General features: G+C 55.8%; 1 protein-coding gene across 7 annotated transcripts; it reads left to right on the forward strand.

Moving 5' to 3' along the window:
- The first annotated feature begins 1,275 nt into the window (after nucleotides 1-1,275).
- Nucleotides 1,276-23,374, forward strand: FGD2 (FYVE, RhoGEF and PH domain containing 2). 7 transcript variants are annotated; one of them, XR_011429705.1, is made up of 17 exons: nucleotides 1,294-1,534; nucleotides 4,562-4,793; nucleotides 6,369-6,449; nucleotides 7,147-7,295; nucleotides 8,517-8,673; nucleotides 8,889-9,027; nucleotides 9,568-9,626; nucleotides 9,849-9,995; nucleotides 10,718-10,810; nucleotides 16,692-16,771; nucleotides 16,865-16,895; nucleotides 17,338-17,430; nucleotides 18,010-18,141; nucleotides 20,966-21,112; nucleotides 21,431-21,562; nucleotides 22,276-22,422; nucleotides 22,785-23,374. XR_011429705.1 is itself a non-coding variant. In XM_070244488.1 (16 exons), the coding sequence occupies exons 1-16, from the start codon at nucleotides 1,467-1,469 to the stop codon at nucleotides 22,998-23,000; spliced, it is 1,920 nt and encodes a 639-aa protein (XP_070100589.1). In that variant the 5' UTR covers nucleotides 1,276-1,466; the 3' UTR covers nucleotides 23,001-23,374. The 7 variants fall into 7 exon arrangements, 6 of the variants coding, with proteins under 6 accessions (XP_070100589.1, XP_023480623.1, XP_001495203.2 ...); XM_070244488.1 differs by lacking the exon at nucleotides 21,431-21,562 and having other exon boundaries at nucleotides 1,276-1,534; nucleotides 22,327-22,422; XM_023624855.2 differs by lacking the exon at nucleotides 21,431-21,562 and having other exon boundaries at nucleotides 1,282-1,534; nucleotides 10,718-10,777.
- Nucleotides 23,375-23,569: the final 195 nt, after the last annotated feature.

Here is a 23,569-nt window from a genome sequence, read left to right on the forward strand (position 1 = left end):
GTGGACATGGCACCGCTTGGCAAGCCATGCTGTGGCAGGCATCCCACATAGAAAGTGGAGGAAGATAGGCATGGCTGTTAGCTCAGGGTCAGTCTTCCTCAGCGAAAAAAGGAGGATTGGCGGCAGATGTTAGCTCAGGGCTAATCTTCCTCACACACAAAAAAAGCAAAAGCAAAATAAAAAGTAAGGAGAACTAGTGAGATTTAGGGTTGCAGAGAGGGGCCAGGCATGTGGTGGAAGAAATTATTCAGGGGAAGTTCTGAGAGAGTGAGGCTGTGTGAGGCCCCAGTGGGTCACAGGTGCTGGAGCGTGAAGCTGTGACAGGCACTTTGGGGACCAAGATCACTAAGGCTCGGTCTCTACTCTCCAGGACAAAGACCAGTGTCAGTGGAGGGCCCTGGCTCGGGATGAGTGCCACCGGAAGCCAGTGGGCCATGAGGCCTGGATGAGGGAGACAGAGGCAGTGGCTATTGGTTCTGGAAGGGCTGGGAGAGCAGGTGGCAGAGGAGGCATCAGGCATGGACCACTCAGCGTGCCAGGAGCAGGGAAGCCTGAGGGTGGAGCAGCAAGAGTGTGGTCATCCGGGCTCCTGACCAAATCTTTTCTGGAGATGTAGGACACTTACCTTTGCTTTGGAAATCTGACATCCCCTGTGTCCTTACTGGGTGACTTTGGGCAAGTAACTTAACCTCCCTGATCCTCAGTTTTTTCTTCTGTAGAATGGGCATAGTAAGAGGATCCCCCTCATCTGGCTGTTGTAGGATTAAATGAGAAAATACTTGCAAAGCGCCTTGAAAAAGTAAGTGTTGGCTCTTATTCTCATTAGAGTTTCAGGGAGGAAAGCTCCCTCCCTTGCGACAATGAGGTGGAGACACAGCCATTCAAATGAGAACCCCAGTGGGGAGGTGGGAGCTCCACAGGACTCCTCCCTGCCATCTCTTCACAGGTTGGTGATTTATTTTTAATAAAAGAAGTTGTTTCCTTGAAGCAGTGAGCAGGGTCAGGTGCGGAGAAGTTGTTGAGAAAGGACCAAGTAAAATCCACTGGACCTTGTGAGAGAGAAAGAATAGTCAGCCAGAGACACTCAGGCCGAGAGGCGGGCCAAGGGCCCAGCCCCAGAAACTGCCTCTGGGCTCGTTGCCCCCTCAGGGTGGCTTCTGGGACTGGGGTTCCACCGAAGAAAAAGATCAGCCCCCATGACGGACGGGTGGGGCCCACGCAGGCTCCTCCCTCTGTGGGGAGCACTGGGACTTTCCCCTTTAGGGTTGTGGCCCTGGGACCACTTCCTCCTTCCTCACTCTGAAGCCGGGACCCAGCCTGCTGAGCCCTTGGGAAAGACAGGAGCAGATTCTGGGATGTCCTAACCCATCTGTGACCCCCGGGGGGGGGGGGTGGCTGAGTGTGCTGGCTGGAGGCCTCCCTTCCTGTTTCAGGAGTAGCTGGGGGCCGCCCTGGAGGCCTGCAGGATGGAGGGGGCGAGTGAGGAGAAGCCAGCCTCTGTGTCCAATCTGGTGACTGTGTTTGAGAACAGCAGGTATGTGGCTGTGGGGGTGGGAAGGGTCACCACGGCCGACTGGCAGGTTCCCTCTGGCTCCTCTGCCCGTCCCCAGGCCCTTGGGCAGCACGGGTTCCCCAGTCTCCAGGCTGAGGGATAGGGCCAGGGCCAGCTTGGGCTCACAGTCAGCAGTTCTGTCTCTGGGCCCAGTCCTGGACACCACCTCCTGTCTGGGCAGTGCCCACGTCCCTCGGTCATGGGTCCCTCGGAGCACAGGAAAGTGTCGTTGGGGCACCAGGAGCTGGGCTGAGATGAGAGTGCGTGTGTTGATGTGTTGGGGAGAGTCCGGACGTGTGCAATTACGAGCGAGTGTGGGTGCACTGAACACAGTGTTCAGCCTGCAGAACTCCACCCATGGCCCCTCCAGCAGAAATAATAGCTAATACTTATCAAACACTTACTCCTTATGCGTAGGATAGCCATATAATTTCTCATTCAAACCAGGACACAATTGAAAGTGAAAGTGGATGCTATTAAATTTTGGGGGGGAGGGTGGGAGAAAAATAGGAAAAACTGAGACTGTCTCAGACAAACCCGGACCTATGGTCAGCCTACCTATGAGGCACTGTTCTAAGTGCATTTTGTTACTTATTTCATTTAATCACCTAACAGCCTAATGGGGGCAGGTACTATTTATATTACTATCTTACAGACAAGAAAATGGGGGCGCAGAGAAGGGGGGAGGCTTTAAGTGCTTTAAGTTCATGGGCATGGGGCTACGCAGGGGCTTCTGTCTGAACGGAAAAGGCTGGACCAGGTGTGTAGAGGTCATTGGTGGCCCCGGCAGGAGCCGTGTTGGGTGCATGTGTGCATGACATTAATCCACTCCGCAGGCATTTCTTAAGCCCAGGACTGTGTTAGGGGCTGTTGTAGCCGGGGTCCTCTGGAAATAGGTTCTGAGGCAGAGATTTGCTTCAGGCGATTTACTGGGGAGGGTTTTGGGAACACCGCCTGTGGGGGGAAGGACGCAGCATTGGGCAGAGGGAGAGGATGAGGTGCTGTGCACTTGCAACAGAGGTCTCAGCCTGTCTTGGGGAGGCTCTGGGGCTGGGATGCCCCTCAGGTCGTTCCAACTGAGGCAAAGAGCTGGGTCTTGATACCTCACGTGGACTAGTCATTGGATGTGGGCTTGACCTTAAGTGAGGCAGCTCTCTTCCAGGGAGGGAGTCAGTCAATATACCATCAGCAGCTGGGGGGAACGGTGCTTCAGTCTTGAAGGGGGTGTGGGCGGCACAGCACAGCATCACACAGGAACTGTAGCAGATGCAGGAGCCTAAAGAATGATCTCTGCCCTGAGGATTTCTATCTTTGGATGCTAAGCTCCTGGAATTACCATGATGCCGGGTTATGAACAATAGACATCTTGGGAGGGGCGGGATGCTATGCTGAGGGCACTCAGAGCAGACAAAGCCTGCTGTGGGCTTCCTGGCAGAGGTGACATAGATGTGGACCTAGAAGGGCGGTTCAACTTCTTGAACCTGGTGAGCTCACCCTGCCTCTCCCAGGGTCCTTTGTTAAGCACGTTCTGTTCAGCACCGAGGACAGCTCTAGGCACCACCTCCCTGGCCCACCACCCACTTGGGTGTGGGGAGACGGCACTGCCACACCCAACAGGCAGTGCATGCCCAGTGGAGACCCTCGGCATGTGTTCTCTGCCCCGGCAGCACCCCTAGCAGGAGGAGGCAGCCCTCAGACCAGAATGGGGTCAGAGGAGACCTTGTTGGGAGGGTACTAGACACCCCTTATTGTGTGAGGGGCCCCATGCCAGCTGCCTTGCCTGGGCTTTCTTGTGAGGTCTTCTAGCTCTTTAGCTGATCTGAAACTGAGGGGTGAAGAGGAAACAGAAGCTGGCCTGGGGCACTTGGAGAGAAATGCAGAAGCTGAAACCAAATATAGAACAGAAAGCCTGCAGCCCAGCAACTTCCATGAGCTGCAGACCCATGGATTGAGGAACTGAGCTTTGGGACACCAGAGAGGGGTGGGAGAGCCCATGAAGAGCCATCGCGGACTGGGTCCCCATCCTCCCTCTACCATGAACCAGCTGTGTGACTTGGGGCAGGTCATGTTGACTCTCTGGATCTGTTTTGCCTTGACTCAAATGAAGAAGGGCAGTTTAGGGCGAAGGCTTGGGACATCTGATCTGAATCTCACCTCTGCCACCCTCTAGCTGCAAGCTACTTGTCCTCTCTGTACCTCAGTTTCCTAAGCTGCAAAATGGGCGGTAACGAAATCCTTTCTCACAGAGTTTTGGAGATTTTGTACCCTTTTGGTCCTCCATTTCCCAGCCTGTCTCTCTCACAAGGATGCCTACCCTACCCTGTCATGGCAAGCCTTTCCACATCGAAGGGAATGGGGCACAGCCCAAATCGTTGGATATATTCAGTGAGGATGGCCTCTGATACCTCAAGAATTTGACTGACCTGCAGACCCTGTAGGCAGGATGATAAAGCTGCCCTACAATGGCCCATCCCCAGCAGAACAGAAAAACTGCTCCCAGACTGGCTTTTTCCCTGCCTAGAGGTGTGGAGGGCAGAGCTCCCACTGAAAAGCCCCAGCTTTAGCAGCTCTGCCCTCCCTTTAGAGTGTTCCATGACTCCCACTTTCCCTCCATGTATCAGTTACTAAGGTTTTAAGGCCCTTCCTGCTGCAGAGACTAAAAATAGGCATGAAGTCTACAGGTAAGGGTGATCTGGGAGGAGTCCTTAAAAACCTCTGTGTGGAGAAGGGAGAGTTCTTTGCTAAGTTTTAAACAGGGAAATATATTGTGCCCCAGAGAACAAAGGACAGTGTCTGCTGACTCATTTTGGAGACTGGAGTTCCCTGCAAGACGATGTTGGGGAGGGAAGTGGATGTTTTCCTGAGCAAACTCCTCCTGAGTGCCAGGCACTCAGGGGCCCCTGCACACCTGTGATTTGCCTTAATTGCCCAAAATTCCTGCCAGGGAGGTGCTCTTCTTCTTCCTGCTCTACAGACAGGAAAGCCTCATGTCTGCTCTGTTCTCCTCAGGAGTCTGGGAGCAGCGCCCAGAGCCCACGGACTGGAATCTGAGCATCACCGCCTTGAGTGCAGGCCTCCCTCGCCCGCAGAGCCAGGGGAGGAGCCCGACATGGGGGAGGCCCTGGGGTCAGGGCCCAGGACGGTCAGCAGGAGGTACCTGAGCTCCCTGAAGAACAAGCTGTCCAGCGGGGCCTGGAGGAAATCTTGCCAGCCAGAGACCAGCCCCGGGCCAGGGATGCAGGTGCCTGGAAGCTTGGGTAGAAGTAGGGAGCTGGGGGCGGGGAGCTTCACTGACCTTGTCCCCACCAATTCTCTCCCAACCAGAGCCAGCACTTCCCCAGGTGGGGGTCTTGTGTGACCAGAGATCAGCTGGAAGCTAGATTCTGCCCCTGTACTGGCCTTTGATTATGTGTCTACTATGCCCCTCACTGCAGGCCTTATTTCACATACCCGTCACTGTAGGAGTCTTTGAGGCAAGGAAATCAAAACTCAGAGAGGTTAAGGAACTTGTCCAAGCCCACACAGCTTGGAACAGTCTCCATCTTGTGAACCTGGTACCCTTCCCAGGTGTGGCCTGGGTTTACCCACTGAAGGAGGCAACAATCCCAACTAGAAATAGCAGTCAGTGCTAATTCCTGCCCTTAGACTGATCCTGAGTAGGTCAGCTCCCTCCTCTGGATTTCAGTGTCCTCGTCTGTGGAGTTCAAGGGCTCGGCTGCCTGATACGGTGCACCCTGGAGCCAGACGGCCAGGGTTCCCATCCCAACCCTTCTGTGTGACAAGTCTTAGGCAAGTCACCTCTTCGTGCCTGTTTCCTGATTTATAAAATGAGGATGGTGATCATAGTCGTATGTTCTGGTTATCTTGATATCTGCATAACAAACCACCCCCAAATGTAGGGGCCGAATACGATTTACTGTTTCTCACAGTTTTGTGGGTTGACTGGAATGCTCTGGGATGGTTTTTCTCTTGGTCTCAGCTGGGGCTTGTCTGAGTCAGCTTGGGCTGCTGTAACAAAATCCCCCAGACTGGGTGACTGAAACAACAGAAATCTGTTTTCTCACAGTTCTAGAGGCTGGCAGTCCAAGATGAAGGTGCTGGCAGGATTGGTTTCTGGCGAGGCCTCTCTTCCCAGCTTGTAGACGGCCGTTTTCTCACTGTGTGACCATGACCTTTCTTCTGTGCACCTGCTCTGCCGGTCTCTCCCTCTTCTTAGAGGGACACCAGTCCTAGGGGGTTAGGACCTCATCCTTATGACCTCAGTTAACTTAATTACCTATTTAAAGGCCCTCTATCCAAATACAGCTACACTGGAGGTGAGGGCTTCAGCATACGGATTTGGGAAGCACACAATTCAGTCCATAACAGGGTCTCTCACATGGCTGCGGTCAGATGGTAGCCAGGGCTGGAATGCCCAGGATAGCCCAACTCTCAAGCCAGTTGCCCGGGCAGGGGTAGTCGGAAGGCTGGGCTCAGCTGGGATGCTGGCACGGCTGGGCCCTGGCTCCCGCTCCATGTGGCCTCTCCATCAGGGCAGCCAGACCTCCGGATGTGGTGGTTCATGGTTCCCAGAGAGCACAAGCGGAAGCTTCCGTGCCTCTTAAGGCTTAGGCCCAGAACTGGCACAGCCTCACGGCTGCCCCATTCTCTCAGTTACGGAGGCCCCGGTGCCAGCCCAGGCGCGCTGCGGGAGGGTGTGCATGCTGGGAGGTGCCTCTCACTGGAACATCTTTGGAGACTGCACCCAAGGGCCCCATCAGAGGAGACCAAAGCTGTCCCTCTCCTTCTTCTCCTCCTCCCTCAACCCCGCCTGCAGGAGCCTGAGGAGAAGAGGATCGTCCAGGAGCTGCTGGAAACCGAGAAGGCCTATGTGGCACGCCTCCACCTGCTAGACCAGGCCAGTGGCCAGGGTGCCCCGACCCGAGCCCCAGCACCTGGGTCTCCTCATCCCACTCCTGCCCTCCCTTCCGACCCACCGCACCAAAGCTGAGCGTTAGGACTCCGAGATTTGATTCTGGGAAGCTTCAGTCCTTTGACCCTGTTAGCTGGAGTTGGAGTAGGAATCAGCATGTAGCCCATTAATACCACTCCCCGTTCCTCCCTTGGTGCCTGGGCCGGCCTCACGTGTAGCACAGCGCACCCCAGCCAGTCCTTCCAGGCCTCACGCGGCACCCTCATCTGTCATCCCGACACCTGACGTCCTCACCATTGTTACGCCTTTGCACTTTCCTAGGGAGCCCCAAGGCCAGAGGGTTAAATCACTGACCATCAGCAGAGGGATCTTGAGTCTGGTGAAGTCCAGGACCTTGACAGACACAAGATGGGCCCATTTCTGACTTTCGTTAGCTGCCAGCATCTGGCCAAGTCCCTAAGCCTCTAGGTCTGTCCATCTGTAGAGCGGCAGGAATACAGTCTTCCCTGCCGCTCTCTTCCTGGGGTTGTTGCGAGGGTGACGGGAGATTAAGGAGGTGGAAGCATTCAGGAAGGGGAAGAGGGCCCCCGAAGCCCCCCCGGAGCTGTCTTGTCCCCCCTGGGGCTGGTGTGCGGGTGGCTCCCTCTCTGCCACAGGCCTGGTGACCCAGCGGGGGCTGCAGGTGTTCTTCCAGGAGCTGCTGAAGGAGGCCCGCAGCGGCAAGGCCTTCCCTGAGGACGTGGTCAGGCTCATCTTCTCCAACATCTCCTCCATCTACCAGTTCCACTCACAGTTCTTCCTCCCGGAGCTGCAGCGGCGGCTGGACGACTGGTGAGGTCAACCGGGAGCCCCTGAGGCCCCTGACTGCAGCCCTGGGCAGGTCGGGGTGCAGCCCCGGGGCACTGGGCATGGCTGGCTGAGCCCCTGCTCTTGCTCTGTGGCCACGAGAGTCTCTTCCTCTGGGTTCAGTCTGTCCACATGGCAAGGGGCTTGAATGACTGAGCCCTGGAGTCTCGGGGGGTGTGTGTATGTGTATGTGCCCGCATGTGTGTGTGTGTGTCCTGGGAAAGGGGATGGATCAGGTCCTCACTAGGCTGAGTGGCGTAGGAGGCAGTGGAAATAGCCAGTGCTAACTGAAGGCTTCCTGCATGCCTGGCTAATCTCACACCAGCCCACTGTGTGATGACGGCATCGTGATTATGCAAGAAACCCTCTTTATTTTCAGAGATGGCCACCAAAGTATTTAGTGGTGAAATTACTTGCTTTATGTATTTTGACAAAGAAACGCCATGGTCTCTGGGATGTCGTTTAAAATCCTTCAGCAAAGCAGACTGTTAGTAACTGTTAAATCCAGTGATGGATGTATAGGGATTCATTACTATATTCTTTTTACTTTATGATTGCTTAAAAGTTTTCAGAATAAAAGGTATTTTTTAATAAAAAAGACAACCCTATGAGGTCGCCTGCTGCCATTCCCATTTTTTTCAGCTGGGAAAATGGAGGTACAGAGAGGCTGAGTGACTTCCCCAAGAACATACAGCTAGAGTAAGTGGTGCAGTTGGGAATCAGACTCAGGCAGGCCAGCTCCAGAGTGTGGCTTCTTATTGCTCTGCTGTAACAGTCCCTGGGTTGAACCCCTACCACGGGATGATCCCAGATAAGTTCTTACCCCTCTGAGCCTCGATTTCCTCATCTCTAAGATGGGCCACTCACTGTCCCCACTGCAGGATTGTGAGAATTAAATGAGATGAGACACGCAGCGTGACTTGGGCAGTGCTTAGCATGTAGCCCTCATTATTGTTACATGAGCAAGCATCTAGTGGTTGTTGAATGCCTGTTGTGGGCCCAGCACTGTGCTGGGCCTTTGTGGGGGCCCAATCTGTGGAAGAGAACAGCATCTACCCTCAGGGGGCTGACAGTCTAAGGGGGGTGAACCACATACGTGTGTGAGGATGACGTGGCCCCCATGTGTGCACCCAGAAGTGTGGCAGAAGGCGGAGTCGAGAGAGGAGGTCCCCAGGCTGAGGGCAATAACTGGTGCCCCTCCTGCAGGTCGGCCACCCCCCGCATCGGTGACGTGATCCAGAAACTGGCCCCCTTCCTGAAGATGTACAGTGAGTATGTCAAGAACTTTGAGCGAGCCGCTGAGCTGCTGGCCACCTGGACAGACAAGTCTGCACCCTTCCAGGAGGTTATCACCCGCATTCAGGTGAGCTTGGCACCGGGGGCTGAGCAGAGCCTGCACTGCCACCCCCGGGGTGCAGGGGCTCAGTTTCCCCAAGTGATTTTGGGCATCTCCCTGGCTCAACGGCTTCCGAAAGCCCCAGTACCCACCCATCCTGCCTGCTCCCCGGACCCTGGGGCAGCCTGACCCACCCCTCCCACTCTCACCCCCACCCTGTTCCTCCCCCATCCCTCCCCAAGAGCAGCGAGGCCTCGGGCAGCCTGACCCTGCAGCACCACATGCTGGAACCCGTCCAGAGAATTCCACGCTACGAGCTGCTGCTCAAGGAGTACGTCCAGAAGCTGCCAGCCCAGGCCCCAGACCGGGCTGATGCCCAGAGTAAGGACACCCCCCGGGGGCCCAGGGGGCTGGGGAGGTCTGAGCCACTCCCATATATTTGTTGAGCACCTGCTGAAATGGCTATCATGACCATCAGCCATCAACATCCATCTTCGGCGCTTCATAGATAGTAACTATACCTTTAGCCATTTTTTTACAGACAAGGACACTAAGGCCCAGAGAGGTTAGGTGACTTGCTCAAGGTCTCACAACCAGAAAGGAGCAGAGCTAGGAGTTGAAGCCATGCCTATTTGATGCCAAAACCCATGCTCTTTCCGCTGCACCCTCTGGGTCTGGCTTGGTTCAGGGAGCAGTGAGAGTCACAGAAGCCAAACCCATAAGCCCTGTTTTTCCGTGGCTTCCAGTCTCTCCAGCCTGGGAGGGAAATGGTCCCATTATCCAGACACCCCATGTGCCAGGCTGCTCATGGGGCCGCTCATGGCAGGCCCTGAGGCCACTTTGTTAAGCCTCAAAGGACCTCCTGCCCCAGCCTCCGGTCCCAGATTTTCAGGGGATGACTCTGGCCCTGCCCCTCTTCAGAAGCCCTGGACATGATCTTCTCGGCTGCCCAGCACTCCAACGCAGCCATCACTGAGATGGTGAGCAGCCCCGCCCTCGGGGGTGGAAGCAGCGGGCATCCCCAGGGACCCCGTCCCTCCTCCCTGCAGCTCTCAGCTTCCCCAACCTACCCAGGTCTCCGTATCCACTCGTCCCCTGATCCTGCCCCATGACACCGGGCCCCGCTGCTGCCCTCACCTCACACCCCTCGGAATCAGGTGGGCTCTGCCCGGCCTCGGCTGAGCGTGCGCCCCTGTCCCCAGGAGCGGCTGCAGGACCTGTGGGAGGTGTACCAGCGCCTGGGCCTCGAGGATGACATCGTAGACCCCTCCAACGCTCTGCTCCGCGAGGGGCCAGTTCTCAAGATCTCCTTCCGCCGCAGCGACCCCATGGAGCGCTACCTTTTCTTGGTAGGGGGATGCCGGGGGATGCCGGGGGATGCCGGGGGATGCCGGGGGATGCCGGGGGATGCCGGGGGCCCACCCACCCTGGGGAGGGAAGTCCGCGGCCACTCTGCTCCGGGCCCTGCCTGCCTGAGGTCACTGCAGGAGGAACAGAGAGGGCCTGCTGCTCCGCTTTGGCACCCGGGTGACTTGGAACAAGTCCCGTGCTGCCTGCAGGCCTCAGGGATTTCCGTCTGAGGGGCTTCCCAGACGTGCCCTAGGAAGCGACAGCCTTGGAATCTGAACCCAGTCCGTTTGGCTCCAAAGCCTGTGGTGTTAATCTGGGCTCTAGAGAGTGCACAGCAGGAGGGGTTAGGTTAGCTTCGAGGAAGAACCCCTGGGGTTTGTGCTGAAGAAGCCCGTGGTCTCCTGGAGATCTGGAAACTGGTCCTTGGGGTCTGGAGTTCTCGGGGAGGGAGCTACAACCTCTCTTAAGCCCCCCGTGAGAAAGCCTCATAGATTTCTGAGGGCTGCTGTGGATCCTTGATGCCCACACGTAGGGTGACCCTTCAGTGACCATCCCAGTTGGATTAGGGGCTCATCACACTTGTAACGTCCCATGAGCTGGCCCAGGGTGGCGAGAGGGGAGGGAGATCCGGGGGTACTCAGTCCACCCTGGGGGAAGCCCCGCCTGACCCCCCTTCCTGCCTCTGCCGCAGCGCACACGCTCATCCTTGTATCTCCCGCAGTTCAACAACATGCTGCTCTACTGTGTGCCCAGGGTCATCCAGGTGGGCGCTCAGTTCCAGGTGAGAACCCGCATCGACGTGGCCGGGATGAAGGTGAGAGGCACCCCAACCACCGCTGGGCTCCACCCCGAGGGCGGGACAGAGTGTGGGAGCAGCAGGAGGGGCCAACCGGGTTCTTAATCCAGGAACCCAAGTCTCGCAGGTCCTGGGCAAACAGGGGGCTGGAAGAGTCTGGGGTCAGAGCTCTCCCATCGGGCCTCCCAGCCTTCCTGGCCAGCACCCTTCCCAGCTCCCACGGGCCTGGCCCACTCTGAGTCAGTGCCTGCCCCAGCCTGGCCTCGCCCGGCTTTCCCTACCGTCTACATCAGTACTTTGCAAACTTTAACGCCTGCCTGAATCCCCCGGGAGTCTTGTTAAAATGCAGGTTCTGATTCAGGTGTGTGAGGGGGAAGGGGCTGAGACTGTGCATCTCTGCCAGCTCCTGGTGATGCTGATGCTGCCGGTCCAGGGGCCACACGGAGTCGGAAGGGTCTACACTGTCAGCTCAGCTGCTGGCTTGTGTGTGTCCCCATCCAGAGACGGCCACAAATGAGTGGGGACAGCAGTCCTTAGTAGTGCCCATTAACTGGGCGGTCACCGTGAACCGGGCCCTGCACCACCCCATCAGATCCTCAAAACAGCTCCGTGATGTGGGGGCATTATTGTCCCCTGTACTTTTTTGGGTTTTTAGCTTTTAAAAAATAAATTTAATTTTAAAATAATATTTTATTATAAAATATTATAATTTTAAAATATTTTAATTTTAAAATAATAATTTTATTACTTAAAAAATATAGATGATACACATTCTAAAATCAGACAATATAAAAAACATAGACAATGGAAAGTCGGTCCCCAGCCCGTCCCCTGTTCCCCTCCTGCAGGCAGCCTTCGCCTCCTGTGAGGCCTTCCAGGTAGTCTCTGCATACGCAGACTGATGATTTACTTATTACCGCTTCCTCACTTTTGTGTCACATAAACAGTGGCATGCTCCAGAAACTATTCCGCACTTTGCTTTTTTAACTAATCACTGATTCTGGAGAGCGTTGCACGTCAGGACGTCTCGAGCTCCTCCATCCTTTTGCAGCTGCCTGGTATCCAGTGTGAGGATGTACCGTAATTCTCTCAGCCGGGCCTCTACTGAGGACCTTGAGATTGTTTCCAGTTGTCGGTCACTGCCAACGAGACTGCAGTGAATAAGCGGGTACAGTCTGCCCGTGTGTGAGTGTATTTGCAGTTAATCCCATTTTAAAAATATGGGAGTAAACTGTGGTACGTCCAGACAATGGAATATTATTCAGCGCTAAAGAGAAGTGAGCTAACCAGCTGTGAAAAGACACAGAGGAACCTTAAATGCACGTTCCTAAGTGAAAGGAGCCCATCTGAAAAGGCCACAGTCACGCATCACATAACATTTCGGTCAATGACAGACCGCCTATCCGACGGCGGTCCTGTAAGATTAGTCCCATACAGCCTAGTGTGTAGCAGCCTGTGCCATCTAGGTTTGTGTCAGTACACTCTGTGAAGTTCCAAACATGACAAAATTGCCTGATGACGCATTTCTCAGAACGTATGCCTGTCGTTAAGCAACATGACTGTATATGACGTTCTGGAACAGCTGTAAATGATGCAGACAGTAAAAACGTCAGTGGTTCCGGGGTTGGGAGGAGGGAGGGATGAACAGGTGGAGCACAGAGGATTTTTAGGGCAGTGAAACTACTCTGTATGATGCTATAATGGTGGACACATGTCTTTAAACTTTTGTCCAAACCCACAGAACGTACAACACCAAGAGTGAACCCTAATGGAAACTATGGACTCTGGTGACAATGATGCGTCAATACAGGCTCATCATTATAACAAATGTACCCCTCTGGTGGGGGATGTTGATAATGGGGGAGGCTACGCATGTGTAGTGGCAGGGGGTGTATGGGAAATCTCTGTACCTTCCTCTCAATTTAGCTGTGAACCTAAAATTGCTCTAAAAAAAATAGTTTAAAAAAAAAAGAAAAGGAAACCAAGGCCCAGAAAGGTTAAGTAACGTACTTGGGGTCACCAGCAAATCCTGGTTTGAAAACTCAGCTATAACAGAGTCTCGAGTCCCTATACCTATCTCTGTGCTCTCTGTCTCCTATTAAGGCTTCACCCTGGAGGGATAAAGCTTATGGTGGAATTGCAGGCAGAGTGGAGGAAATGGTGGGGGAACCTTCTTGACCATCCCTCTCTGGTCACTCCAGACTCCTGGCGTGTCCTGAGGGCCGGGACGAGAAGGAGCAGAGGTCAGGTCTGGCTGGTCCTCGTACCCTGCCATCCCCCTATTCCCTGTCCCTATCAGCCCCACCCCCCACCCCCCAGGGTCTGCCCCAGGAGGGAGCTGCAGGCAGGAGCTGGGCCTGGATGCTCCCTCCTCTGGGCCTCTGAGAGCCCCCAGCAGGAGGGCCTTGCCCTGTCCTCACTGAGCTTGCTTGGCAATTGGGGCCGAATTAAGGGCCTGGAGGCGGGGCGCAGCCTGAGAATGATGAAGGCCGATGGGGTCATGGGCACCTCTGGGGATTCACAGCCCATCCCCCATGCCTGAGCCCCCTGAGGTCTTCTAGGAATGCAGCCCCTGCCCCGGAGGCATCCAGCTTTCCCTCCCGAGGTGGCCAGAATGTCCCAGGGGCCAGGACCTGTGCAGGCTTGTAGGTCTGGGAGCTTTGGTGAGTGAGACTGAGAAGACAGGTTTATGGAGAGTTACAGACAGACAGAGGAATGGAGACAGGCAGCCCTGGTTTAGGACCGGCAGAGATTAATAGAAAAAACAAGAAACGTAGAGATCAAAACAGTCATAAAGAGAAAATACAGAGAGACGGGGCTGAGAGGGTCACTGGCTTAGGGTGTGTGCTCAGGGCTCAGGGGCCCAGTGTGCTGGGTCCTGGCGTCTGCCTGTCCCACTGGGCGCGTCCCCCCAGCGTGCCTGCTGCTCTGGTGGCCGCACAGCTCCCTCTCCTGGATGGCACGGGCCTGGCAGGTGCAGAGCTGTCCACTGGTGTGCGTCTGCACAGGAAGGATTTTCTGAGTCTGAGGTTTGGAGGCTGGTCTGGCCTTCACTCACCGTGATGGTTCCCACCGGCCTGTGACTCCATGGCTTCCTCCTCCCCAGGTGTCAGGGAGGCCTAATTCTCAGCAGTTGATTCTCCCCAGGGTCTGAGTTGGTCCTAGTGTTGTGCCATCCTGCACAGGGCCAAAACCTGCAAAGATGTGAACACACATTGCCAGGGCCTCCATGTACAACTGTGCAGGTTGTGCACTGCACGAGTGCACCTCATCTAAGATGAGCACGCTTCACCACAGCAGACATCATAGATTGAATATTTACAATTCTTATTGTCCGGCAGATGGCAGTCAAGCATCTTGTTCCAACAAAATCTGAATATTATGCCTGTTTGCCAACAGATGTCAGTAAAGTGTTTTGTAATTAGCACGAAGGCACTGCATGGGCTAGCGGGGGCCTGAATCGGCCCAGACGCGGGCAGTGGTTGAGACTGGGCATGGCAGAGCTCAGGGACCCCCATCCTGCCCTGCTGCAGAGGGGCCCTGGACCCTCAGGCCAGGAGCTTCCCCCAGTTCCCCTTTTGCTCTTAAAAACATCATATTTCTTCCTACCTCTGGACTCCAAACCTTAGATTTCTCCCTTCTTTTCCCTCTCCCCTCTCCTTCACCCAATTGGTCAGGGAGTCTCGCCAGATTTGCTGACATCGTCCCCCAGGTAGAAACCTCTTCTTTCTCCCCAGTTGGGCCCAGACTGTCTAGGGTGTGACTTCCTAACTGGCCTCTGGGCCACCGTGTTGTCCCGTTTTGCCCAGAGCCAGCCTCTGTCCCTCACACACAGCTCTGCACTGGCTTTCCCAAACACCTCTTTCCACATGACCTTCTCCACAGATGAACGCTCAGGGCCTTCCCTCTGCCCAGGGTGCCGAGTCCGTCACATCAGGCCCTTTCTAGAGGGAGCAGACTGGTCCCTGGGCCTGACGTGAGGGGAGGTGTGCCCGTAGTCAGTGCCCTCTAGGAGCTGGCGGGTCACCCTGAATGTGTGCAAAGGCCTGGTCCCCACGTGGCGGGGAGCCAGCAGAGGGCCTCAGGTGTCAGCTGGATTCAGTGACAACAATGATCCCCCCATGCTAAGGCTATTGGGCTCTAGTCTCTGTTTTAGCTCCCCTTTGTGACTCTCTCTCCACACTGCCTAGGAGAAGTCTGTGCTTACAGGACTCTGGGACTGGGGTGGAAATAGATTTTCTTCCACTCTACGCTTGGGGGGCCAAAAACCTGAGTTTGAATCCTCATTCTGCCCTTTAGATGCTGTGTGACCTCAGGCAGTTCTCTTGTCCTCTCTGAGTCTCCATTTCCTCATCTCCCAAAGGAGGGTGATATTATCTGCCTCCTGAGATTGCTGTGACGATTTTCTTTAACTTTTTATTATGAAATTTTTAAAGCTGAGAAAACGGTATAATGAACCCCCATACATCATCACCTGGCTTCCACAACTGTCAACTCAAAGCCAGTCCTGTTTTAGCAGCATCCCACCTGCCATTCTCCTTTTCCAGTAGATTATTTAAGAGCAAATCCCAGGGGCCGGCCAGGTGGCGCAGCAGTTAAGTGCACGCGTTCCACTTCGGCAGTCTGGGATTTGCTGGTTCGGATCCCAGGTGCAGACATGGCACCACTTGTCAAGCCATGCTGTGGCAGGCATCCCACATATAAAGTAGAGGAAGATGGGCACGGATGTTAGCTCAGGGCCAGTCTTCCTCAGCAAAAAGAGGAGGATTGGCGGCAGATGTTAGCTCAGGGCTAATCTTCCTCAAAAAAAAAAAAAGAGCAAATCCCAGACGCATAATCATCATTTCACCTAAAAATACTTCAGTCTATCTCTGTAACGGATAAGAACTCTTTTCTTGTTTTTTTGCCCTAAAAGATGACAACAGTTCTATTATCACATGTAATGAATTAATAACAATGATTTAATAACCTGAAGACCCTTTGGTTTTCCTTGACTGGCTCATCCATGTCTTCTCACAGCTGATCTGTTTGAATCATCTGTGATACGCTTCTCATTTCTCCTTTAATCCATGACGCTTCCCTCTCCCACTTTTTTTGAATTAATTGAAGAACTCAGATCATTTCTCTGGTAGAGATTCTTACGGTCTGGGCTTTGCTGACTGCACCCCTGTGGTGTCATTTAACATGTCCCACGGTGCCCTGTCTTTCTTGTAACGGGTCGATAATCTAGAGGCCTGGCCGGCTTCGGCCCAGCAGGGAGACTGCCGCTGGGGGAGGCACTGCCCTTGGGGGCCACGCGTGAGGGCCGTGAAGCATTAGGATTGATGGGTGGGTTCAGGAGCTGTGCTGATGAAATGACAACATGCACAGAGACCCTGAGCTCCGCAGCCGGCACACAGTAAGCTCCCTCTGACCGGCAGCTTTCACGCTGGCCTCAGGACCCCTGGCGTTCTGGGCAAGAGGACCGTGCAAGACAAGAAGTGGGGGATCTATCGATCGGTGAATGGGGCCAGCAGTTCCTTCCCTCACCGTGTGGGATAGAGGGTCCTATTCTAGGCACGAGGTCTGCTCTTGAAAAAGCTGTGTCCCAAAACTCATTTGTGACCCAGTTTCCATTTTTGGTGACTCCTTTGTCGGAAACTGTCACCCCTGCCTCACCCTGGGCCAGCTTAGCTTCTGCTGAAATTCCAGGAGCGCTCTCGTTTGCTGAGAGCGAGGCCCAGGGTCAGGGGCACTTGCTTGGCTCAGTGGGATTAGGGAGGCCTCGAGCAGGCTCCCTATCCCTGTTCCTCGAATTTGAATTGTCCCTGGGGCACCATCCATTCCCTCCACCCCCAAGGCCTGGGGGGCGGGGTGTGACAAGCCTGAGCACCCTCTCCCTCCTGTTTCCTCCGCGCAGGTGCGGGAGGTGACGAATGCCGAGTTCCCCCACTCTTTCCTGGTGTCCGGGAAGCAGCGCACCCTGGAGCTGCAAGCCCGGTAGGCGGCAACCATGCTGGGGGCCTGGGGGCCGGGCGAGGCGGGCACGCCGGGAGCGGCTGCTCTCAACACCTGGGTTCACTTTCCGAGCAGGTCCCAGGAGGAAATGATTTCCTGGATGCAGGTATCAGAACGCTCCCAGCCCCAGGAGGATGACCCTGGCCTACCCAGGCCGACGGGGAGGGAGGGGTGCGTGGGCGCGAGTGTGTGCGTGTGTGCACATGTGTGCATGCGTGTGCCCATCTGCTCCCTGCGCTTCCTCAGGAGTTGCTCTGTGGCAGTCTGGAGTCAGCCCTGGGCTCAAATCTTGCGGCCTCTCACTGCCCAGCTCGGGGGGGGGGGGGGGGGGGGGGGCTGGGGCAAGTCGCTTAACGCCCCTGAGCCTCAGTTTTCACGTCTGTAATCTGGGGCTAATAGTCGCTCCTCCCTTGAGTCAGCCACCGTGTGCTTAGAGTCCAGTGCCTGCACCCAGTGGGCTTTCCAGCAATGTCTGTTGAATGTGTGCAGGGATGGACAGATGAGCAAGCCCTCCCTGCCACCCCTCTACCCTCCCCTCTACCCCCCAGGCCTGCCAAGCAGCCATTCACCAGATTGAGAAGCGGAACGAAACCTTCAAGGCTGCTGCCCAGGGCCCTGAGGGAGACACCCAGGAGCGGGAGGTAAATGGAGCCTTGTGTCCTGGCCAGAGCCGCCAGCCTCCCACAGGGCTGGCTCCCTCTTTGCTCTACCCAAACCAGCTTAGAGGGCAGGCGAGTGTCACACACCAGGAGTGATTTGAAGGGACCTGGGAAGCCCACCCACCCCAACATCACCCAACTCAGAAACTCAGAGCCGCAGGGTCCCCCATTAGCAAAAACTCCCTTTGGGAGCCTCTAGCTGCAACCGTTCCTGGGGGGACCTCACATCTGTACAGCAGGCGGTGGGGCGGAGTGCTGCAGGTTTGGGTCTGAAAGTAGGGAGAGTGCCTGTGACTTGATTTCCAATCTGAGCTCTGAACTCTGCCTTGCTGGGTGTCTTTGCTGAGTCTCTTGACCTCTCTGGGCCTCCGTTTCCTCACGTGTAAAATAAGAACAATAGTGACCGACCCACCATACAGTCTTCACCTGTCCAGGCAGCTTCCCACAGAAGCCACCGGGAAGCCCATCACACATAATCCCGGCCACAGCGGGTGGGCAGGCCCCAGGGTCTCAGGGAACGTGCAGAAGAGGTCACGAAGTGCCCGCCCTGCTGCCCAACAGCTGCAGTCGGAGGAGCTGGGCCTCCGGGCACCACAGTGGATCCGGGACAAGATGGTGACCATGTGCATGCGCTGCCAGGAGCCCTTCAACGCCCTGACGCGCCGTCGGCACCACTGCCGGGCCTGCGGCTACGTGAGTAGAGCTGCCAGCACCCCTGCCTCCACCGGCCCCACCTCAGCCTCCGCCTTCCCAGCTCAGGCCCTGCTCTGCCCTCCCTGCCAACTCTGCTGGCGTTGACCCATGCACCCAGTAGCGCTGGGTACTCACTCTGTGCCAGGCGCGGGGTTTCCCCATCTGGACCGCACAGGGCCCACCTGTGAGCAGGGCTTCCGTTATCCCCGCTCTCCAGATGGGCAGTGAGGCGCAGAGAGGCCAACGGCTCGCTCAGACACTCCCCAGAGCAGAGCCTACTCATTCACCTGCTTTCTTACGGCCACGTCCCAAGGCCCCCAGACCCAGCGCCAGGAAATGGTCTCCAGTTCCATGGTCGAGGGCATCCAAACTCCTCAGCCCCGCTCAGGCCGGGGCACCCGCCGCCTCGTCAGCCCCCTGCCTGTCACACGCCCACCCCTGGTCGTCCTCGCTTCACGACCGCCCTCAGCTTGCTGTCTTCTCTTCTGTGCAAGCCCTCAGCACTCCAGCGGCTGGTCGGTTCTGTGGCTGACTCTGCCCGCCAGGCTCAGGCCTCACTTTCCTCATCTGTACGCAGGGGACTGTAATACCTACTTCCAAGGTGGTGGTGAGGATTCACCCAGACAAGCTTCCCTCCCTTCCTTCTCCTCCTATCCTTCCCGCTCCTCAACGGCTCAGGCCGGGCTCACTCGCAGGAGTTCGAGCCGCCAGCTGACTGAGGACGAATGGCGTCCGCTCCACTGCCTCTTATCGGCTCAGGCCCGGTTATCGGAAGCGGATCTTGCTTTGCTTTTTAAGCACCTGCTGCACTTGAGCTGTTCTCTGTTGACATCATAACCCCCTCCATTTACTCTGCAAACAGGGAAACAACCTCAGCCTTCAGTGACCTCTGGGGAACAGGAGGAGACCAGCTGGGCAGGTTGGGGCCAGTGAGGGAGGTGTCCCCAAATGTGTTACACTGCAATCAGGACACAAAGTAAATTTCTAGGACTGGGGCACACCCAGGTTCAGATGGAACTGACAAGTTATATCCCAGAGCCAAAGAGAAAGAATCTTGGGATTAGCTACTGTTCCAGGTGACTCACATCTGTAAATAAGAGTCGAGTTGATTCACACTTTCGACTTTGTAAGTAGTTCCTGAAAAATTATTTAAAATAGTCAAGAAATACAGGAGGCACAAAGAACAATATGCCTCCTTTCAGGTACATGGAGGAAAGAAAATATTCTGACAACTAAATGAAGTGTGTTATCTTTGATTGGATCCTGGATGGGGGAAAAAAGAAGGAAACCTAGCTAGAGAGGTCGTTGTTGGGACCACTGGGGGAAATTTGATTATGAGGCATATATAGATAATAAGATTGTATCGATGTTAAATTTCCCAAGTGTGGTCATGACATTGTGGACAGTCAGGGAAAGGCCTTGCTCTTAGGAGAGACCAGCTACATATTTAAGGGTGAGCTGTCATGACGACTGTAATTTATACTCAAACCGTCCAGAAAAAAATAAAATATACATATATAGAGAGAAAGCAAATATGGCAAAAATGTTAAAACAGCTGGTGAGTTGGGTGAGGGGGGATCACTGTATTATTCTTTCAACTTATCTGCAGGTTTGAAATTTTTCAAAATAAAAAATAGTTGGAGGAAAATATAAATACACACTGATAATATTTTAAAGTTTTAAATCTCAATAAAAAATAAAATACAATACAATACTGCCGAGGTAGTTGAAGCCCCCTGTGTGAGGCCGTGTGAGGGACCTTTGCCCGATCTGGGGCTTTCTCATGCCCGCACATACCTTTGTGCTCTGTGAGTCATCCTTTCGGTGGCTCGGGCGCCCAGTTTCTGTCTCCACGCCTGCCAGACGGGAATCCTGGTGAGGGTGGGGCAGGCCCAGGCCTCCTCCTGCAGGTCCCTCCCAGGCCACACGCTGTGCTGGGCACAGATGAGCTCCCAGGTGACGAGCCCTCCTCCCTCATGTCTATTTCTTGCCCCCATTTCCAAGCCCACATCCTGGACTCTCTGAGACACCCCAGTCTCCCTGGAAGGCACATCCTGCAGCACCCTGAGTTTCTCTCTGAGTCTCGTCGCGCCTCCTTCACCCCGTCTGCCCAGCATGACCCACGTCAGCCTTCTTGGGGGCTTCTCCATGGTGGGCTGGGGGTGGGCTCCGCTCCACCGCAGTACACATGGTGGGTCTTCCTGGCAGAAACAACCAGCCCATCATGCTAGCATTAGGGCACCCGTGACTCTCTGATGGAGTGGGAGGCAAAGTTTGCACAAATCTTAAAGCTGAACTGTGGAATTTCAAAGACATGTCCTGTTTGTGGAGGACCAGTTGCTGCCAGTCGGCTGTGCGGCCCTCTCTGGGCTGCCCTGCCCTCAGCAGCAGGTGAGGATAAAGCCCCAGCATTGTTCACCTGGTGGGGGGTCTGGGAGCATCAGGTGAGATGGCAGAGGGGAGAGAGAGGGCACTTGGAGAAGTGAATCAGATGCAAGGGGCGCAAGGGGCGTGCAGGGCAAGCCCCTGGGACAACAGCTGCCTTAACGAAAGAGGGATCTGGAGGGGAGAGAAGTCGAGACCTGCAGTGGGGGCCAGGTCGAGCCCCCCTGTGAGGAGCCTGGAGCCCCGCTTTCCCCCTCCAGGCAGCTGGGCCTCTGTCAGCATGTGGGATGCCCTCTCTGCCTCCATTCCTCTCCTGAATCTTGCTTTTTCTTCCTCCTGTCTCTGGTTGCTCTCACGCCCCCAGCTCCCCAGTCAAGGTACGAACATGGCCTCCCCTGCCTCAGTTCAGCCCCACCCCCCTCCTGCCTGTCCTCCCCAGGTGGTGTGTGCCAGGTGCTCTGACTACCGGGCCGAGCTCAAATATGACGGCAACAGGCCCAACCGAGTCTGCTTCGACTGCTACACGTTCCTCACGGGAAACGTGCTCCCCGAGGACAAGGAGGACAAGAAGCGGGGCATCCTGGTGGTGAGGCCCCCCCGTTCCTCCACTGAGCAAACGTGTGCGGCACTGTCCTAGGTGCTGAGGAATAAGCCAGCCGTGGTCACGCTCCCCATCCTTCTCTCTCTGCCCACAGCCACCCCTCCCCCTCCAGCAGAGCTGGGCCTGTCACCAAACGGAAGCAACTTTTGGCTCCAGGCTGTCATCCAGCTCTTCCGCCTCTCCTCTGTGTCCCCATCCAACAATCCCACTGCCTCTCTGGACCATTCCTGTTCATGTCCCCATGCCCAGCCCTAACAGTCCCAGGAGGTGAAGAGAGCTGGTGTTGCTGATTCCACTTTACAGATGGGGAAACTGAGGCTCCAGGTCAGGGTCCCACTGCTGGAAAGAGTCAGACTGGAGTCTTCATTCTAACCGGAAGGGACTTCAGGGACCTATCCCGTGGAGACCCAGGCCCAGAGAAGCGACTTGCCCAAGGTCACACAGCGAGTTAGGAGCCAGCTCTCTGATCTCTGCCATGCATGTTCCCTGTGCTGCCCCTGGGGCCTCGCTGAGCCACGCCCCACCCCACAGGTGCTCCCCAGGCTGCCCCCCTGCTGCCAGTCAGCCCCTGCGGGGCACTGGTGTGTTCAGCTTCAGGCTGTAAATGCAATTTTATCTAGTGCTGACACTGGTTTCCACAGCCCTTCCGTCATTAGAGGCCAGGTCAACGTCCCACTGTCCCTGGGAGGTGGGAGGAGACCCCAGCCTGTTCCAGCTGAAAACAGCTCCCAGGCTCCAAATTCCTCCTTTCCATCAATGTCTACCTGCTTTCCAATCCTCCCTGTTCTTCTAGGTCCAGCCCCTGCTCACACTCTCCCTGACCAGTAGGCCACACAGCCTGCACCTGAAGAGAGGGGATGGCCAGCCCCTTCTCAGGCCCCAGTTCTGTCCCCTGGGGCAACTCACAAGTGATAAGCACCCCGCCGCACCTGCCCTGAGTTCAGCCTGGCTGGGGTTTGACTGCAGCTCTGCCACCGGCCCGCCATGTGACCACAGGCCCATAATTGGGACCTCTCTGAGCCTCAGGGAGAAATAACTCCTTGCGGGACTGATGCAAGGATTAGACAGAGTGATTCTCAGGCCCTCAGACCCATGTCTGTCACATAGTGGGTGCTCTGTTCCCTGACAGTCCCTCTCTCTGATTTTAGAAAGCGTCCATGGCAGGGTCCGAGCAGAGCCTAATGTGCAGCTTCTTGCAGCTTGTTGGGGACAAGTGGGGCAAGGCTGGCCCCCGGGGCTGGTGTGTGATCCCTCAGGACGACCCCCTCGTGCTCTATGTGTACGCTGCCCCTCAGGTAACGCCACCACCTGCTCCCCAAGCCTTGGCCTTCTCATGGTGTGTGTGGGGGGAAGGGGAGGGGGGTATTGTTGGCCCCATATGTCAGATGAGGAAACCGAGGCCCAGTGAGGATGTGGTTCCCTTGAGTCACAGGGCTAGTGGCTTTCGGAGCTGGGCCCAGATTCTGGGTCATGACCGCGTTGCCCTCGGGGTGGCCAGTTTTCCTCCTCCTCCTTGATGCCCTCCGGCCAGCCCACCCTGCTTCCTGGTGTTTGGGATGTGAGAGGCGAGTGTGTGGCTGGTGCCTTCAAAATGGCTGTCTGAGGTGGTGGGGCTACTGGGAGGGCAGCGGCCCACAGCTCTCTCCTCCCCTCCCAGGACATGCGGGCTCACACCTCCATCCCCCTGCTGGGCTACCAGGTGACCTCTGGGCCCCAGGCGGACCCTCGGGTCTTCCAGCTGCAACAGTCAGGCCAGCTCTACACCTTCAAGGCCGAAACCGAGGAGCTGAGGGGCCGTTGGGTGAAGGCCATGGAGCGTGCGGCCAGCGGCGGGGTCCCCCAGGGGCCCAACAACGGGGACCTCTCTGACTGAGCCACAGCCGGCCACCATCCTGCTCAGAGCCCGGCTCCTGCCAGGGGCTGCCCCTGTGGCCTCTGTGACCCGCCACCCCAAGCTGAGCTTTCAAATAATCGATTTCCAGTCACCTGTGCCCAGACTGTGTGTCCTGGCTTGGGATTCATTCCTTTGGCAAAGGGGGCGGTGAAGCGTCCTGGTTTGCCCAGGGCTGAGGGGGCTCCTGGGACGTGGGGCTTTCAGTGCTAAAACTGGGAAAGTCCCAGGTAACGCAGGACTGTTGGTCACCCCCGCGCAGTTCTCAGCCTGGGCTACGCATTAGTATGTCCTGGGGAGTCTAAAAAACTCCCATGAAAAAATAAATATAAAAATAAACTAAAATTAAAAAAAAATACCCATGCCTGAATCCATCTCCAAAGGTTTCTGATTTAACTGGTCTGGGTTGGGGGAGGCCTGGCTATCTTGTAGGAGTTGCCCACACAAGTCTCAAGTGCGGCCCGGGTTACCTGGGATGAAGAAGGCAAGCAAACTGCCACCGGCGGGGCACCTGTCAGTGCAGGCGTGAGAGTAATAATAATAACAAATAA

Source organism: Equus caballus, chromosome 20, assembly GCF_041296265.1.
Source record: "Equus caballus isolate H_3958 breed thoroughbred chromosome 20, TB-T2T, whole genome shotgun sequence".
In the NCBI taxonomy this organism is placed as follows: domain Eukaryota; kingdom Metazoa; phylum Chordata; class Mammalia; order Perissodactyla; family Equidae; genus Equus; species Equus caballus.

What these genes read in the sequence shown, in the direction of transcription:
- FGD2 (XM_001495153.6), top strand. Translation starts at nt 1,467, where the DNA reads ATGGAGGGGGCGAGTGAGGAGAAGCCAGCCTCTGTGTCCAATCTGGTG. An exon ending in AAATGATTTCCTGGATGCAG is followed by an intron (nt 16,896 to 17,337) that starts GTATCAGAACGC and finishes TCTACCCCCCAG; the next exon opens with GCCTGCCAAGCAGCCATTCA. An exon ending in AGAAGCGGGGCATCCTGGTG is followed by an intron (nt 21,113 to 22,275) that starts GTGAGGCCCCCC and finishes CTCTGATTTTAG; the next exon opens with AAAGCGTCCATGGCAGGGTC.